This window comes from Terrapene carolina, unplaced genomic scaffold (genome assembly GCF_002925995.2).
Source record: "Terrapene carolina triunguis isolate 2854851 unplaced genomic scaffold, T_m_triunguis-2.0 Scaffold132, whole genome shotgun sequence".
Taxonomy (NCBI): Eukaryota; Metazoa; Chordata; order Testudines; family Emydidae; genus Terrapene; species Terrapene triunguis.
The window spans coordinates 6,152,603-6,171,732 of NW_020664483.1; the positions used below are offsets into that span (position 1 = coordinate 6,152,603).

Sequence of the window (19,130 nt, forward strand, 5' to 3'; positions counted from 1 at the left end):
GACAGTTTTTAAGACTTTGTTATAGTTTTATATTATAATCAACATGCGTGGACATTTATCAGCTACATAATATGCACAGATGCACTTCAGTTGTTCTAATTTGATATGTACTTTGTTTCATGTATTACATTATGCATAAAATTCCACTTGACTGCTAATATATTTCTTATATTAAATGAATGCTCATCATATTCTTCTTACAAGTAGCATTAACACTTGGGGAAAAAAGGATTATGGTGAATTTTAAAATTAGGTAATGTGACAGGAATTAATACTGAAACAGATTGTCAGAGTGTCTAATGCAAATGAGATCAAGCTAATCTGAGGCATCTGGTTTTAAATAAGTAATTTTTCTCTATGTTCATGTTTCAGTCTCTTCTACAGCCAATTTCTTTTTGTCACTGAATTATACAATCCAAGTATCAGTCAGCATTTTTTTTTTTGAATTAGCACATCTGCATGACAATCAGCATTAAATCCTGTTTCTCGTGTTTCAAATGGGGTAATCCAGTTTCAAAGGTTAGGCAATCAACAGTAACCTCAATATTTATCACTTATACAGAGATTTACACCTTCACAGTAGTGGAAAGACAACTAATTAAGCATCTCAAGAACTCAATGAAAGTGGCAGGTAGGTACCAGCTATGTCTTACAGGTGGAGAAATTGAGGCATACTGCAATGGAGATTTAAACCAACATTGCAATGCAAGAAGTCAGTGGAGTCGGGATAACTAATGAGCCCTTAACTTCCATCCCCATATCCATCACTCTGGGCCAGGCTGCCTCACTTAGCAGTAATATATATATGCAATAATTATAAGCATCTTTGCTGTCTTCACTGAATTCAAGTGCATGTGTGAGATAAGGAGTTCACCCCACTATCCCCCCGCAAAAAGGCCTAGAAAAATCAGATTAAATTCAGCAAGACTCTTCTCCAGATGACTAATTAAAAGGACATTAAGTCACATATTGAAATTTTTTTTACTGCTTACTTTCTATTTGTAACCCTTAAAATCACTGAAAGATTAGAGGAAACCATTCTCTTTTTCAGTTCACTTTGTGTATATGCCAGCACTTTCTGCAGTCAATTTTGCCATTTCCTCTATATAGTCAGTTTCTTCCAGTTTGTATGGGTCTTTCACTCAGTAACAAGGGAAAGAATTTTCATAAAATAGGATTGAGAAGGCACAAATTAGCAAAGGGACCTGGAGGCAAAAAACTCTAAGGTGCCACAAGTACTCCTGTTCAATCTATTGTAATTATTTTACTCATGGTTAATATATACATAACTTCTTTAAAATGCACACATTTATATTTTGATTAGATTATTAGCAAGTAGTTTGCCAAAAAGTGTTAACCTTGTCTAATGGTGAGCAACACTTTACATTTTAATGTAATCTAAATATTTTATTAAAATACACACCTGAAATATACTGTAGCTTCCATCCCTGAGCTCTGATTCTCCATTAGGATCTGGAGCCCTGGAATCAAGCAGAAGCCTGCTGATTCCTGTGGGAGACACATGGGTCGAGCAGTTCATGCTACTGGATCCTGATACAGGATTTGGGTGGTTTTGTATTATAACCTCCCCTGCCCCCACCCAAAAGCTTTTTCTCCCCAAAAGAAGAAAATAAAACAAAATGTGTCTCTTTTTAGAAGAAAATTCTTGAGAGTTTAATTTAAATGGCAAATGTGAAGTGTTTTGCAAATTAACAAAAATTCTAGACACATAATAGAGACAAAACAGTAAAATAAATAAGGAAAATTTCAAATTTGTCACATTAAAAAGAATAAAAACCAATACAAATCCAGCTTTCAAAAAAAGAAAATATGCAATACTAATAGAAACATTTTAAACATCTGGTATTTTAATTTACAAACATACACCTGATGTTTTGCATTTCTTCCTTTCAGGAACAAGAGGCCAAGACGTGATGATTTGGTTTCAATATCCTTCTCTTTTTTTTCATTTTCCCATTACAAATAAAAGTGCATGATTTTGCTGCATTCTTTCTGATTGGTTAAAAAAAATCACTTAAAATGGCAGGGTTCTGCATTTGAGAAGGGAAGCAGATTACTGTACAAAATATTTTAATCTGCTGTAGCTGTAAAACAAGAAGCTAAATTAGGTATGTTAATTCAAACCCTACCTCTGTAAAGGACTTCAGAGTCTTAGTCATTTCTGCAACAACCAAATAAAATGGTTTCATTAATCCATGAATCTCACCCAATAGTTTCTCTCAATGTGATCGTCAGAAAGTGTTTCTGAAGCTAATGAATTGTTAACGTGTCTGTTCCTTGATTATGTCAACAAAGATATTCTGACACAAAGTTGCCTCTAAAATTTCTCTCCTCCTTCCTGTCATGTTGTTACCAGAGGGAATGGACAAAATTTTCTCTACAGTACAACTCTGCTTCTGTTGGCAGATGTGTAACAGGTATATTTTTCTTTGTTGTCAAGCGCACGGAAAGTACATTAGTTACATTACTAATTGTAAGACTCCTGAGAACTAAAAGTACATCTATTCTTCAGATGTTAACAATGAAGCTCTTGAAGTTTGCGCTTTTTAGATGTTGGCTCTTCAATTTTCTGTGCTTCTAAACTGCTGGCATCAGATTGGACCTTCTCCACGGTGACAGTGATACCTGACAGAAGGTATCCCCCACCTCCACTCATCATCAGTTTTGGATGGCTGCGATCTGGCAAGACCTTCACAAAGAAGAAAAACATTTGCTGTGAGGAGTCATTTTCTGTGTGAGCATGTTTAAAAAAAAAAAAGGAATTTGGACAAAACTTTGAGACACTAGAATCTTTTAAAACCCAAAGGAGGTCTGAGAAGTGCATTTGTATTATGCAATGATATTTAATCCTTTGGAGGACTGCAGTTAACCTACAGATGGAGAGAGTCAATAAAATGCAGGATTCTCCTTAACAGATGGACAATCTGCTTATAAATCAAAAAGGTGTTTCTGCTGATTTAAGACCAAGAGGAACCTCAGATTTGTACCCATCCCCCTTTTTCTCAACAGGAAAAAAGAAAAAGAAAAGAAGCCAGTCAGATGTTTTTTCTTGCTTAGAACCAGTTTTCACCGTTCAGGTACAGACATGAGTCTTGTTACTACTTTTATTTTGGGAGATGTGCCATATATGACAGTACCCAAAAAGCTGACTTTAGATGTTCTCATAGGTATGTAGAGCTGAAAGGGATTTCAAGAGGTATTCTAGTCCATCCCTCCATGCTGAGACAGGACCAAGCATACCTAGGTCATCCCTGACAGGTATTTGTCTAACCTGTTCTTAAAAACCTTCAATGACCTGGATTCCACAACCTCATCTGGTAACCTATTCTCTTATTTAAATATCCTTCTAGTTACACCATTTTCCCCCAATAATCAAACTAAATCTTCCTTCCTGAAGATTAAGCCAATTATTTCTTGTTCCCCAACTCCACTGATGGTAGAACAATTGATCACTGTCCTCTTTACAACAGCCCTTAACATATTTGAAGATTTATAAGGTTCCCCCTCAGTCTTCTTTTCTTAAGACTAAACATGTTTTTTTTTTCCTCATAGATCAGGTTTCTAAACCTTATTATTTGTATTGCTCTTCTCTGGACTCTCTAATTTGTCCACATCTTTCTTAAAATGTGGTGTCCAGAATTGGCGCAATATCCAAATGAGGCCTCACCAGTGCTGAATAAATTGGGACAATTATTTCCTGTGTCTTAAATACAACACTCCTGTTAATACATCCCAGAATGATATTTGCCTTTTTCGCAAGTGCATCACACTGTTGGCTGATATTCAGTTTGTGACCCACTTTAATCCTGAGATTCTTTTCTGTGGTTTGCCTAGCCAGTTATTCCCCACTTTTTAGTTGTGCGCTTGATTTTCCCTTCCTAAGTAGTACTCTGCACTTGTCTTTACTGAATTTCATCTTGTTGATTTCAGACCAATTCATCAAGATTGTTTTGAATTCTAATCCTATCCCTCAGTGATTTCAACCCCTCCTAGCTTGGTGTCATCCAGAAATTTTATAACCATCCTCTCCACTCCTTTATCCAAGTCATTAATGCAAATATTGATAGTACGGAATCCAGGACAGACCCCTGTGGGACCCCACTAGATAGGTCTTCCCAGTTTGACAGTGAACCCACTGATTACTCCTTGAGTACAGTTTTGCAACAAGTTGTGTACCCACGTTATAGTAATTTAATCTAGACCACATTTCCCTAGTTTGCGTATGGGAATGTCGTGTATGACTGTGTCAAAAGCCTTACTAAAATCTACAGCTTTCCCCCAGGCACTAAGTCAGTAACTCTGTCAAAGAAGGAAATTAGATTAGCCAGCCATGATTTGTTCTTGACAAATCCATGCTGGCTATTTCTTATTATCCCATAGGTGCTCACAAACTGATTGTTCAATAATTTGTTTTACTAGCTTTCCAGTTATCGAAGTTAGGCAAACTGATCTATAATTCCCCAGGTCCTTTTTGTTACCCTTTTAAAAGATACACTATGTTTGCCCTGCTCCAGTCCTCTGGGATCTGACCTGTCCTTCATGAGTTCTTGAAGGCAATCACTAATGGTTCTGAGACTGCTTCAGCTAGCTCAAGTACCCTAACATAAATTCCATCAGGTCCTGCCAATTTGAGTATATCTAACATACCTAAATATTTTTGAAGCTGTTGTTAACCGTATAATAATATATAATATTAATCGTGTTACGCCTATGGTCACAAATAACCTTTAGTGTGAAGACGGAAGCAAAATAGGCATTAAACACATCATCCTTCTTGCTGTCATCTGTTTTTAGCTCTCCTTCTCTGCTATGTAGTGGACCTACATTTTCCTTTGTCCTTCCCTTACTCCTAATGTATAGAACCTCTTCTTATTGCCCTTCATGTCCCTTGCTATTTATGTTATCCTCCGAACACTGCAGGAATTAGGCACAAGGAGATAACAGTTTGGATAAAACTACTAATTCATGAGAAGTTGAGTATTTGACATTATTTTCTACAAGATTGCATTTCCCTGACATATAGGCACTCCCTGCAGCTCTTACCTGATAATTTCGTAGCCAGGTTTCAGAGAGTTTGAGGTTAATAACACCACCTTTTTCTCTCAGCTTTGTGTAACATTCTAATAATGGCTGGAAGAAAAAAAATGAGTTAACTAAACTTGTCTCAAACTTAAAATACAACAATAACTATAACATATATATATATTTGATTTACCTCTTTATATTGGCAATAGACAACAAAAGGTCTGGATGGAGCAACAAATTCCAATAAAGAAAGTAACAAAGGAGTTGGATGGAATCTGCTGGCTACAATTAAGCTGTAACAGAAATTTTACAGGTTAGTTTTCTGCTTCCAAAGGGGCAAGAGACTTTTTAAAAACCATCAGTCATCTGACTGCATTAATCACATAAAATACACTTTTAATTATTATAATGGAGTTCTCTAGAAACAAAGAATCAAAAGTATATTTTCAGTTTATTAATATTTTATAGCTATTAAGGGCATTGGTTTTAATATCTTCTTTGATGACCAGATGGTTAGTTTCATTTAGCTAATAAAATTTTTAAAATGCTAGGTTTTTGTACATTTTTTATTCAATTCAAGTTTCGATCCAAATGTAACCTGACATAAATCCATACACAAAATTATCATCAAGTAAATAAGAAATGTCATTCACCATTTTCTAACACACATTTTCTTTAAAAAATTAATCTATATTAAGCTGTATAACTGCTTAAATAACCAAGTATAAATATAGTGTATCCTCCTGGTTAGCAAAAAGTGCCAAATTTAATGTAAAGGCTATATTTGGTTGCAAATCAACATGTTTTAATGGTTGTATCAACCAATAAGAAAGTTATTTTCCTAAAGAAAGGTTCAACGTACAAAGCAAAACAAGATTAAAATCAATTATTTAAATCGGGGTTTACGACTTGCTGATTTAAATAATCCACTGCTTTATAAGTAATCTTCATAAATAAAATAAATTAAAGTAACATACCAATGGAATCAAAAAAGTGCCTGTGTCACTATGCAACAATTTTAAGATCCACAATGACCCCAATGATCTACAGAATTAAAATGCTTCCTTTCCTTGCTTCATCAGTATTGTGCAATGTGTACAAAAGTGTACTAAGTTTGCTCGTTAATACATCCTTTTTATCATATGCAAAAGTCTCTATGCCTGTCATATGGTCTTTCCTTGGAGTTTTTTGCCACATCCAACTTTCTCCAAAGTGCCTTCATTACGATTTTATAAAACAGAGATCTAGTTCCAAATTCACTTGTTAGATTTTTACCGTTAACCATTGGCTGTGGCTTATTATTTCAATGCATTTTCACCTGATAGTCTTTAAACCAGGCAAATTCTATTTAAATGTAATCATTTATCTAAAAAGGTTTAGAACCTAATCCTTATATTCACATTTGTGACTCAAGATCACATTGCACTGAGCTGTTGAAAAAAGAAATCAAGTCATTGCCTATTTAATAGCTTCACATTCAGTATCTCTTTCAACCCTCATTTAATAGTCCATTATACAGCATGATCCAATTTACACTTACCGGTTTCCAAAGTTTTAATTAAAAAAAGTTACCCTGCTAAACTGTACTTCAAGATACTGTTAACATCTTCTGGTAACTCTGCTTAGGGAGACGTCTATATAAGCTCTTCTTCTAATTTCCAAACACTACATTAAAGCTCTAACTCATTAACTTGTTCTCCAGTAGACTGCAATACTGGAGAGAGTCAAGGTTACCCAACATGGGGAAGGGACAGTTATTTTGATGCACATGCCCAGGTCACTAAAAACGAAGCCAAAATGGGGGGAGATCACTACTACTTTCCAGCCCATAAGCCCTTCTGCTCTGCTGAGAAGCTACACAGAACAAGGACTTCCTTTCAGATGCAAAGACTGGCTGAATTCCCTTGGAAAACCATCAGTTCATGAATTAACCAAGCATGACTTAAAAACAAGATTCCCAAGCCTTATCTAGTAGAGTTTGGAGTGCTGCGTAAATACTGTGAGGGACTGTGATAGACAACAGGAAGATAAGCGTAAGATGAGGTAAAGTCCAATAATCACATTTTGTTTTCTTCTTTCATACGGCGCCATATATTGGTGCCACCAGGCAATCTGGCCTGCCTCAAGATTAATGTGGTGGACTAATTCTGGAAATACATTATACGTGAGATACAACTAACTTCTATTTTTCATAACATTTGTAGACCTAATGATATTTCTGCTTACCACTTTCTTTTATTAAAAGCACCTCAGAATGCTTTCATTCCATCCTATGAAATGGGCTTAAAATCTCCTGAATGGAATTAGAGAGATGGCCCCCAGTACAAACATAGCATTATGATCACAGACAAGCAAAAAACTAGGGGCGGGAGGGGGGAAGTATATTGCTGAAAAATTGAACTGAATAAAAATTAATTCATTCACTTTGAATAGTAAATCCAGAACACAGTTTATGATTACAACCCCCGAGAAGAGCAAACTCATCCAAAGACGGGTGCTGAGTTTACCCGACTCCCATCTTTCTTCTTCTCCAGCAAGAAGCCTTGAGTCCTTCCCTTCTAGCTCAAAAGTGAGATAACTTCTACCTTTCTAGCCCTCCCTTGCTTCCTATGACAAGACCATTCCCCACTGATAGCAGAAAGAGTTTCAAGCTCCCTGCCTGCTTCCACTCACATGCTGTACTGACAAGCTGACTAGAGCCACTCTGGATTGTATGTCAGATTATTTCTGCCCCAGCCTACTTCCACAAGGTATGCCACCATCCACTTCACTGTTCTCAGCCTGAGGGATGTAGAGGCAGGGCAGGCTAAAGGAAGAAATGTGTCCCTGGAAGAGCCATTTGGAATTCTCTCTATGCAAGATTCCAGGAACAGGTTTGCCTTTCAGAAGCCAGAAATGTTCAGTTTCCTCCTACCAAAACACTCCCTAGTGACCCCCAGACAGTCCTTAAGAAGCTGGTCCCTAAAGTATAACACGTTATTACCAGCCATTGTCATAAGTGTCAGAGGAGGAAGAAAAAAATACCCAAATGATTGAAATGGTAGCTGTATTTCATTGACTATTTTGAATGACCTTTTAAGTAAAAATCCTAAAAAAACCAATATGGTCTGGAAAGAGTACAAAAGGAAACAAGAGATGGTAACCATAAATATGACTCCTTATACCTGAAGATGCTCAGCAATGGAAGAGGGTTTACAGTAAGTACTCCTCACTGCAGAAAAATTCAATAGCAAAAATTGGTACTCTAATCCTTACCAGACCCTCATATATAGTCAAATACATTTATTTGTAAGTGCACAAGGTGGACAGTAGTAAAAGGCCCTATTCAGCCTGTTTAATAACGCATCATATGCAGGCACTGTAGATCACACTGTCAGCATATAAGTAAGAAATTCTTTTTACTGCCCTTCTGTCATTCTGATTGTTTTAGAATAGAAACAAGAGTGGAAACATATTATCTATATCTGATTTTTCATAAAAAATACAAGTGCTTTGTAATGGCAGCCAACTCATGGCACCTAGTGAAAAACTCACTAGAATATTTATTACACGGCAAAATATGAAAAAGTGTTGTTTCTTTATAAAACCAAACCAGTCACTATGCACCACACAAACAAACTTTGAAAAACTATTATTTCTACTAACATCTATACTAGGCAAAATAGCCCGCCTCCTAAAAAATACCTCTCCTCCCCACCCCAAAAAATTCCACAAAAATAAAAAATGAGAGCAACATACTAAATTCCCTTTTTGTCTAAATCTCCCTTCTGCTCCATCATGATGTTTTAAATACCTGCAAGTATTTCAGACATATCCTCAGTACGATCTCTGTAAGTATGAGTAGCATAAAGAAACCAAATAAGCTTCAGAATAAATAATTTTTGGAGTTAGGTCTTACTTATCTGTAAGTGCTTTTAGCATGAAAAAAAGGAATACAGTGTTGTGAAGTTAAAATTAAACTAAGCCAACCTAAGGCACTTAAAGATTCACACTTGTAAAGGTTAGCATGAAAAAATGGCCTTTTGTAGGAAGCATGTATACTGTACTGGCTTTGGGTTTCTAGAATCACATTTGCTATCACCTTTTTATACAAAGTCTTTATATAATTACCAGTTTGGTGCAACCAATTCCGACAAATACAGATTAAATGAAGAAAAAAAAAGTGTTTCACATGTAGAAGAGAAATTATGTTGTCTGAATGGAGTAGCTACAACTTAGCAAACTGATGATCTACTTTATCCAATTGAAACCCACGATTTTAACTGAAATCACCAACTTCAAATCCGAAATATACCTGCTCCCTTCCTGCAAAGAATACTGATATTTAATGAGAATTATTACCTCTAGAACTGAGAATCTGAAACTTTTTCATAGTGTAGACCATATCTTAATACACTGCTTTGTGGCCCATTGTCTTCCCCACCTAAAATCATAACACATTTCTGGGAAACTATTTTTCCTAGCAAATACTTCAGTGTTAAGAAGCAGTTGTCATTTTTGAAGTAAGTGAAGGCAGAGGGGATAAGATGAATAAGACACCACACACTGAGTAATTGTGCTATTCCATATAAACTGATGCATGTTTTCAAGCAGCATAGTTCACTTTTATTCCAGAGCAAAAAGCTAGGTCCTTCAAAATATTTATATTAAGAATAAAAGTATGGTCTGCAACAAACTCACCCATCAGCATTTTTCTCTTCCAATAAAGCAGCAGTTTCCACCAGTTTTCTCCTCCTTTCTTGTTGTTTTCTTTGTTTTTCCCGAATCTTTACATACAAGAACAGAAATAACACTTTAAATGGCAAGGATACATCAGAGAGTTCACACAAACATAAAAACTGTTTTACTTTATGCAGCTTTGTGGTCTTGAATTTACAAAATAATACAACACTCCAAAGCTCCATTTTGATGGATACAAGAAGAGTCTATTTTGATGGTCTTGATTCAGGGGACAACAAGTTTTAAACCAAAAAATATTATTGTAAAATACTTTTCTCATGCTTTTTTCCCCCTCCTAGTCACTATATAGTTTAAAACTGCACTTTGAGGAGTATTAAAAAGTTTCACTAACATTTTGGTTAATCTTTTCTAAGTTACAATAGAGTTTGCTTGTCTATAGTTACAGTGGCTCCAGGGAAAGCTAGTAAAAGACACACACTTACATTTTCTTTATTTCCCTTTTCTTTGCTCTCTTTATAGTCTGTATCTTCAGCAGCAAGGTCCATTGTTTCTTGCTCTTCTGTTTCATTGCTCTCCATAACTGCTTCAGTACTGGATTCCTCTTCTGTTTCCTGTATCAAAGTCTGCTTCTCATCGAGGGACCCATTGCTTTCTTCTTCTACTGGAACATTATATTCAGGCTCTGAAGGCAAAGTCTCAGAAGAAAATGTTCCAGAGACAAGATTGTCCACTTTGCTGAGAGGGAATTCATAAAGAGTGTTGAAAAAAGATTCTGGAAATCCAAAACAACTTGTGGCTGCTCTAACAGGTCCCCCTCCTGGATACATTTGAATAATGGATCCATAACCTTTAAACACAAAATAAATAAAAGCAAATTTGTAAGTAAACAATGACAGAATCTAGTGCCCTCAAGGAGCTCACTATCTAACCAGATTTACCATAATGCTGTTGACAGTATCATCACTGCAGGTCTGGATTCAAATCTCAATTTAGATATATAGAAATAAGCTGCTTAATGTTAATGTAACCTTTGCAAAACTTAGCGTGTAAGCAGTTTTTGACTGCCAGGAAAGATGGGGAGTGCCTCGCCGAATGGATAATAGGTTACAATTCAGAAGGCACAATGTACCCCTTTAAGACCATATGTATTTGTTAAGCAAGCATTTAATACTCCTGGGGGAATTCTGAGCCACTGTGCATGTGCAGAATTTATGTCCTCTACAGAATTCTTTGCTTCCCAGCAGAAAAATTACTTTCTGACAGGGAAGAAAAGGGAAGCCACAAGAGCGGTCATGCAACTCTCTCCAGCTGTATGTTTCAGGTGCCCAGTACAGCCGGCAGAGAGGTAAATCACTGTGGGGCAGAAACCTCCCACCTCCACAAGCCTCGGGGGGAGGCTGCAGAGTGCTCCCCAATGCCATGGTAGAGCCTCCACATTTATTTGACAAAATTTGCAGAATTTTAAAATATTGTGTGCAGAATTTATTTTTTGGCACAGAATGGCCTCGGGAGTAATTTAAGTTTAGCTGTATTCCCCCATGGTATGTGATCAGTAAGCAGCAGAAACTCACTAATGACACTGGCATTATAAAAAAGTTGGAAACTATTAAAAGAAGCCAGAAAATTTCCTTTGGCTCCTTTTTTTGTTTATATCTATCAAATGGTTTGGTTGAAAGGTATAATCTGACTAGTTTAAAGGACATTCGAAAATGCAGTGAGATATACAGCCTCTTCAACATCAAGGTTACTCCACCACAGACAAACATTTATCAAATGTTTATAATTAATTTGGAATTACTACCTCCGTCCCTCTGCTTCAGAGAGTAACCCTACTACCCCAAAGTCACTGGCTAGGGCTGCAGGTTTGTCATGGTGGGAGAAAAGTCATGGATAGTGTGATTCCCATTGGTCAGTGATCTTTTTCCTGTGGCCATGACTCACCTGGCAGTAGCGGTGCCTGTCCAGTGGGTCTGGGCCCACCTCCCTGCTTCAGATGTTGCAACTTGGCAAGTGGGGTCGCAGCACCATGGCAATTTGGCATGCTGGACCCTCTGTCATGATGAGGGGGACTAAAGCTGAGCTGCGTTGCGCTGCAACCCTGCGCACCAGGTCTCAATGCCCAGAGCAGGGCACCGGGCTTAGCCCTGAGGGACATGAGCCACAGGAGCTGCCACTGCCAGGTGAGCACGGGGCAGGCTCTCTCTCTCCAGGCCTCCCACGCGACCGGGGTGGGATTAGGGTTGGCGAGCTGGGAGCAGAGGGTGGTGCTGCTGCATGTGGTCGGTGCCCACTCCAAAGCATGAGGAGAACTTTTTAAATAAAAAATCAGGGAGCAATCACAGTTAGTTTAGCAACCCATGACTTCTACTACATTTACCTGGACTGCTCTGTGATTTTTGATTTAAAAAATGCCATGACAAATTAGCAGCCCTATGGGAATTGAAAAGCAGGCTGTCAAAACATTAAAATAAACCTAACAATGTGGTGTGCGTTTGTCAGCTAATACACAGGAACCCTGAGTGCTAAGCCATTATGCTGCAACTTGTGCCTCAACAAACACCAGGTGTGGGCATATCAGATGATAAACACACAGCCCATTACATACATGTCCCATTTACTAACACTTCACTTTATTAATAAGAAACTGTCAAGTTGAATTTTTTAAATAAAAATCAAGTTTGATAGCACTCCCTTAGAAAATAAATTCTGCACATGCTATTTAGTTATTGTATAAAATAGGAGGTTTTTCCCCCGGCTTCCCTGATGATATTTATAAAGGTCTTTTTCAATCTGGCAGGGTGGGCAAGCCCAAAAACATCTCCTACACACGAGGGGGCCCACTGCTGCCTCTCAAATTGCAGTTTTACTGCTGCTGTTATTGGTAATTTTCCCCAGGTCCTGCAAGAGGGAAGTTTGCACATGGGCTCCCAAGCCATCTTTGAGAGTGATGCATGAGACGGAACTGAAATGGACCATCAACACAACATTGAGACGACTATACACAAAGTGCTGTGACATGTACAAAGTAAACAAAATGAAAAGAGAATATATTTGTCTATGTTCTTTCAATTGCAGTAACCTTAAGTACAAACTTTTCAAACTGAAATGTGATTTTCAATTTGACGGTGTCCCTTTAAATACCACAGAAAGTACAAGCAAAACATTAAGCGTTGTTTTAAACTAAGATAAAGTGTTGTAAAGTACTGTAAATAAACATTTATTGTCTCAGTTTCAAACAAGCATCAGTTTTGTTCTTCACTAGAGCCGCTGTACTACTTACCTCCCATTCGCTCCATTATGGCGCCCAGAACCAAGCCCGCACAAGTTTCCATCACAATCATTTTGTTGCCAGCTCGGATATTTCCCAAAGTCAACATTTGAGCTAGAGTATCATAACGCAAATGGCTAGAAAAGAAATTGTTCTTTTACTTTCAGTGCCAAACAGCTTTGCCTAGACTTAAAAGCATTGTGCATCAGCCCATAAAACTGTCACCAGCAAGAGGCAGGTTAAAAAAGGAATTGTTCAGGAACTAGATCAATGACATTGAGGGTCAGAGTGCAGTAGAATACAACTAAGTCTGTTAATCAAAATACACTGAGAACAAAACAAACATGCAGTTAGACGCAGTGAGGCATTTAGTATACAAAAGATGTTCAGTGGAAGTATTGAAGGGTAGGAGATGAAACGGTGAATGTACTGACGCACCGATCTAAATGTGCACCAGCCAGAGTGCAAGTTCTTGCAAGTTCCTGTATAATTCTGTGAAACACCTTAGAGTCAGTTTTGTAAGGACATGAAGTGTCTTTAAAAGCAATTTTATTCCCAATAATGCACACTTTGTAATTATTTTTATAATATTTTCAGTTCCCTCTCTCTGGAGCAGTAGCACCTACAGTCCCCTATCATTAATCAAGGCCCCATTGTGCTCAGTGCTGTATACATGTAATAAGAAAGTTAGCTAGAGCCCAAAAGAGCTTACAACATGACAAGAGTTAACAGATGAATAAAATAAATGAAGGAGAGAATGGAGGGGAAAGAAAAGATAAAAATTAAACAATCATGGCTAACATAATAAGTAGCAGTCTAATCAACAGTCTCAATATCTTATGGCTACTTTATATGATTAAAAAACAACGAATAAGTCCAGGTTGGGAGCAAAAAACAAAACTATATTATATATATACCAATAGGTAATTATCCCATTATATATTTAAATTAAGTCAAATGTGGCTTGGTTTGTTTTCAACCCCAACTGCATTTTTAAAATTTGGGAGGGTTCTGGAAAGTAATAATAATGTTTTTTAAATTTTGAAAAAACAAGAATTTATTTATTTTACTTTTCCCTTCTTTATTTCTGCTAGGTGGCCCCATTTCTTGGCTGCTGACCCACAATACACAGGCAGGATCCTGTCTGACCAGAAAGCGGGAACTGGCAGCTCACCAGAATGTGTTCAGCAGCAGCTGAGGGGATTTATGTGATGAGATAAAGAAGTACAATTGGTCTCATATAGATGTTTTACTTTTTTTACCCAGTCCAAGGGGATATTAGTTCCTCAATTATTTTTCATTATTTAGAAATTTTGTATTGACAGGAAAAAATAAATGGATAATTCATCATTTTTAATTCATAACTTTAAAAAAAAATCATGTTTCCAATCATACTTTAAAAATTTACTTTTTAAAATATACTTACTTGATTTTCCCAGGTTCCCTTGCATAGTACATTGTTGAAAGAATGCGGGTAGATGGCTTTACAATTGTAATAACTGCCTCATATCTGTAAGTAAAAGCACAATAATATTCTTAAAGCTCTACAAGTTAGAAAACTACTGACCTTCCCTGTTTTGTGAACTTAACTTACTTTTTCTTCTTCTTCTTTATGTACTTATCTTGGGCAAATTCTGTTTTGCCTCGAAACGTTGTACTGTTCTCTATTAATTGTTGAACTATTTCCTTGAAAAAGAGAGATTAAAGATTATTTTTATTGTATCCAGTTATTTCCCCACTTATTTCACACACAGCATACATTTTAAGGGAGGCGTTAACATAAACATTTCTCACTCACTAAAGATTTATGTATGCAGTTGCCATTAACATCAATGAAAGTTTGCATGGTAAATTCCTGCTCATTATTGGAGCACATAAAAAACATCTGTCTCTTTCAACAGTACTATGTAATTGCAAATGGGAATTAAAAAACAAAACAAAACAGCACAAATGAGAGACATTCTTTCAAGAAATAATGGCAGCTTAAAAATTACAGTGTGAGAATGTTGTTCTTTGGTGCAGGCATTGTCTTTTCAGGGTGTGTGTATAATGCCTAGCAAAATGAAGCACTGATCTTGACAGGTGCTACCGCAATGTAAATATATGGCAACCTACAATTATAACACCACCTAAGATCATTGTAACTGAAATAGAAAAGAGTCACCATATTTTCAGATTGTTTACTTTAGGCAATTGATAACACTTTGTATATAGTCAATTTCATAGTTTTCCCTGTAGAGTCAGTTTCCTCTGTATGAGTCTCATGCAACCTTACAGAGGAGAGGAAAATATTTTTAAAATAGGAAAATGTAACAAAAATCACTAAAATTGGCAGGGAATCTCAGGGGCATGTATAGTATTTGAAACTATTTTTAACTCATTTAAAAAAAATTAACTAGATTTCAAATTAATAGTGTCCCTTTAATGTATTTTGGATGATGGAGGTGGCAGGAGAAGGATTAATTTAGGGAGTTTGGGCAATTTGTTTTTAAACATTTTCTAAAGTGACAACAGAACTGTGTTCTAATTTCAAGTAACACATACACATGCCACTCAAATCTATACTAAAGAAAGTCTACCAAAGGAAATGGTGGAAGCCTGCTACCTACAGACATTTAAACATCTAGACATAACACCAGGGAAGAAAATTAAAACTGCCAGGAACAAGTCTGTTCTGACAAAGAAATTGGCTAGATGGCTTTTTCCAATCACTAATGCTATAATTATGTGAAACATGAAGCAGTGTTCTTCTTCCAGTGTACATGACAATCTGTGCCACTCTACCACCAGCCCAACCTATAATAAAGCGTTCACACTTTCAGAAGAACTCTGCTCTGTATTGGGCATCTAAATTAAGTGGCCAGTTTTTCCAGAAGTACTCAAGAGCTTCCATTGAGAACAATGCCAGATAATTGACGCTTCACTTTGCTGTCTAATAGGGTGCTGAGTTCTTCTGAAAATCTGGTCCCAACTGAAGGTGCTGATCACTGTTCAAAAATCTTGGCCCCTCAAGGAACAAGCCTTTTCCATCTTTAATTTAGGAGAGTCTATGAAAACTTTGACACAAGAAAATGCAGCTAACAAATAGTTATGTACTTTCTACCACTTCAACTGCAATTTCATGAAGGAACACTGTCTATGGAAGCTAACATCACAAACGAAATGAAGTCTATGGCTATACTTCAGAAATCAGTTACCCCATAGTAGAATATTCTAATAAACTGTATTAACAATATAGCACAGATATGGCACAGAGATGCTGATGATACACAGGAAAGCAATTATCCACATGAGATGTCTTCTATCACAGATGAGAACTAACAGAAGTTATCAAAGCTCTCAAACTGATTAGTGCATTCCTTTGGAACTGATGGATATCAACAATTGCACAACAGAACAAATAACTGTACAAGGCAGGCACACAAGCAACACGAGAGCTGCTTTGAACAGGAAGATAAAACTGGACCTTGCAAGGAGTATATAGCAAGTTTGTTTGATATAAACATAAGAGATCCCCCAAACTCTACTAGAAAGGAAACACTGGAAATTTAAAAGTTTTATATAATGAAGGGTATGTCTACACTACAATTAAACACCCATGACTGGGCCTTTTCAGCTGACTCAGGCTTGCAGGGCTGTTTAATTGCAGATTAGATGTTCGGGTTTGGGCTGGAACCCCGGGGAGGGTCCCAGACCCAGGTTTCAGCCCGAGCCCGAATTTCTACACCGTAATTAAATAGCCTCACAAGTCCAAGTCAGCTGACATGGGGCAGCCATGTGTGTTTAACTGCAGTGTAGACATACCCAAAATGTACATGGGAGAGGTCATTAAACAAACATTTTAAAATCCCTTTATCTGTTGCTACCATAGTATGAAATTGGGTAATTCCTTCTTCAAGAAAGAAAATTAACATCTTGAGAATGTTTAATTTTAACACTTAACTATGCAGATGCATATAGAAACAAATTTATCAATGAAGTCTGTTTCTAGGTACAACCTAAAAGTATGTGGTACTATATTCACATTAACATTTTCATACTTTCACATCCCTAACTCTTTCTTGGATCTCTGATAGTTATGTATCATTGTATGACCTTTAATATACATCTGTACCATGAAAATATTGCATTATGTATCTGACCTTACTTAAATGAAGGTCAAAATTGAATGAAAATACTGTGCACATTATATACATTCTCTCTGATGTTCTGGGTTTCCCCCTTATTTCTTTTGTTGTCATGACAATTCTTAATGTGATAAGAGTTCACAAATCATGTTCCTCTTTAACTGTACAATTGTCAACTTAAATGAAAGACTTTCCAGAAAATACTGTCTTTGTAAAAATACATTTTGAGAAGTTATGTAGAAAGGAAAAGTGAAACAAAATGTCAAAGAAAAAGTACTGAAGTTTGTATTTCTACTAAAATTAAAAAATTGCCCCAATTCATAAACTCAAATACAACCATGAGGGTAGCACAGAAATGACACCAAAACCTTAATGTTACCTGTCCTTTAATACCCTTGTCCTTCAAAGCCTTTATGTCATCATGAGTCAGTTTTTGAGACTTTCCATCGTCAACTATGTTACGATTATCTGTACCTGCTTCTTTTGTTTCTAAAGAAAAGGATATAAATTTGTAAAATACTCTAGTTCTAAATATTTTTTAACTGGAGAAATGTATGATTTTAATTTCACAGAAAGCAGACCTCTAAGGATTCAACCCACATGCTTAGTGGCTTTACACTAGATTTCCTAAGCAATCAGCTCATCATAATATATAAAATAAAGATAAAGTATGTCTTTACCCATGTTAAAGATCCAGTTGTCTCACACCAATATTAAAAATCTCTCTTTACTCTTCAGAGTACTATTGAAATATTAGCACAGCAGGACAAAAAAGTGCACCTTGTGACAGACAAAATATGGCTACTGAAAGTTCATAAAATTCTTAATGGAAAAATAATCTCTCTCTCTTTGTTCTCAGTAAGGAAGCCATTTACTTGGCACCGTTTTTTTCCCAATCACAAGCCAATCCCATCAAATACCTGTGGTAGTCTCTTCCATCTTTTTCTTTGGCTGAAGGCTCCCACCACTAGATACCTCAAATGTCGTTCCATAAATGTGTCCAATGGCATTATCCAGATAGAACCACTGCTTTTCGAAAATAACTTTTCTGAAATAATTTTTAAAACTAAATTAATAAAAAATAATCATTTCAGTATCAATTTGCCCAAGAGACTGTGAGATACGGTGTTAAAACCTAATTACAATTAAACATAGTACTATAAAATTCAAGTTCAAATATAATGTCCTATAAGTAAGTGTTTATCATCACTATCTATACTTCCATGCTAGCATGAAACTGCCCGGGAGTGCAGCAAACTTAAAGGACCAAAGAAATTGAGATTAAAAGAAAAAATATATTTTTTCAGTTCACGGAAGTATTAACAACATACTGATTGCCAAGGTAACATAGCAGGATGTAGTAATGGTATGTCTTGAATTAGGTTTTAGAATAAGAATTGGGTCAAAAATGTCAGCATGAAAATGGAGGAATACAGCAGAAATAGGGTAAGTTTGGGGCCTGTCACTCAGAAAGGAAAGCTGAGTGGAGACTTAAAAATCCATAAATCCTGCAGTGTCTCTTTGAAAGGACTTTAGCAAAGACTTGGGGAGAAGGTCTAAGAAACAGGTGGAAAGACTAGTTTTCCCAACACACACTCAAATAAGTGCAAATTATCATCTCCCTACAGTTAAAACAGTATTAAGGGAACCTTGCATTTTGGTTTAACCTCTGAGATTAAAAAACAAACAACAACAACAAAATTACTCCTTGAGGCCCTAATCCTGCAAACTGATCTGTGCAAATGGACCTCTATGCTGAGCAGAGCCTCACGGATTCGTTTAAGCAATGTATCTACCAGTTTTTGTGCCATACGTTGGTTGGTATCCACTGTCTCTTACCAAGTCAATGAAACACAAATAGGACCAAGTTTTTAGATAGAAAAAAACAAAGCAAAGAAACATTAAATTCCATGATATTCTAACACTCCTTTGCTTGGAATTTGTAATTCATATACATTTTTAAGTGTGCAATGATTATTGTACTTCCAAATGCAATCAAATATTTAAAT

At 36.5% G+C, this 19,130-nt stretch overlaps 1 protein-coding gene across 1 annotated transcript in view; it reads right to left on the reverse strand.

Annotated features, from left to right (window-relative positions):
- Positions 1-1,243: 1,243 nt before the first annotated feature.
- TRMT6 (tRNA methyltransferase 6) overlaps positions 1,244-19,130 on the reverse strand; it is an 18,463-nt gene continuing 576 nt past the window's right edge. The window contains exons 2-11 of the mRNA XM_024196503.3: positions 18,042-18,169; positions 17,501-17,610; positions 14,589-14,680; positions 14,421-14,504; positions 13,007-13,131; positions 10,209-10,573; positions 9,727-9,812; positions 5,237-5,339; positions 5,065-5,151; positions 1,244-2,710 (exon numbers count right to left, since the gene is read on the reverse strand). Of these exons, the coding sequence (XP_024052271.2) occupies positions 2,537-2,710; positions 5,065-5,151; positions 5,237-5,339; positions 9,727-9,812; positions 10,209-10,573; positions 13,007-13,131; positions 14,421-14,504; positions 14,589-14,680; positions 17,501-17,610; positions 18,042-18,169 (1,354 nt within the window). The 3' untranslated portion in view covers positions 1,244-2,536. The remainder of the gene's footprint in view (positions 2,711-5,064; positions 5,152-5,236; positions 5,340-9,726; positions 9,813-10,208; positions 10,574-13,006; positions 13,132-14,420; positions 14,505-14,588; positions 14,681-17,500; positions 17,611-18,041; positions 18,170-19,130) is intronic.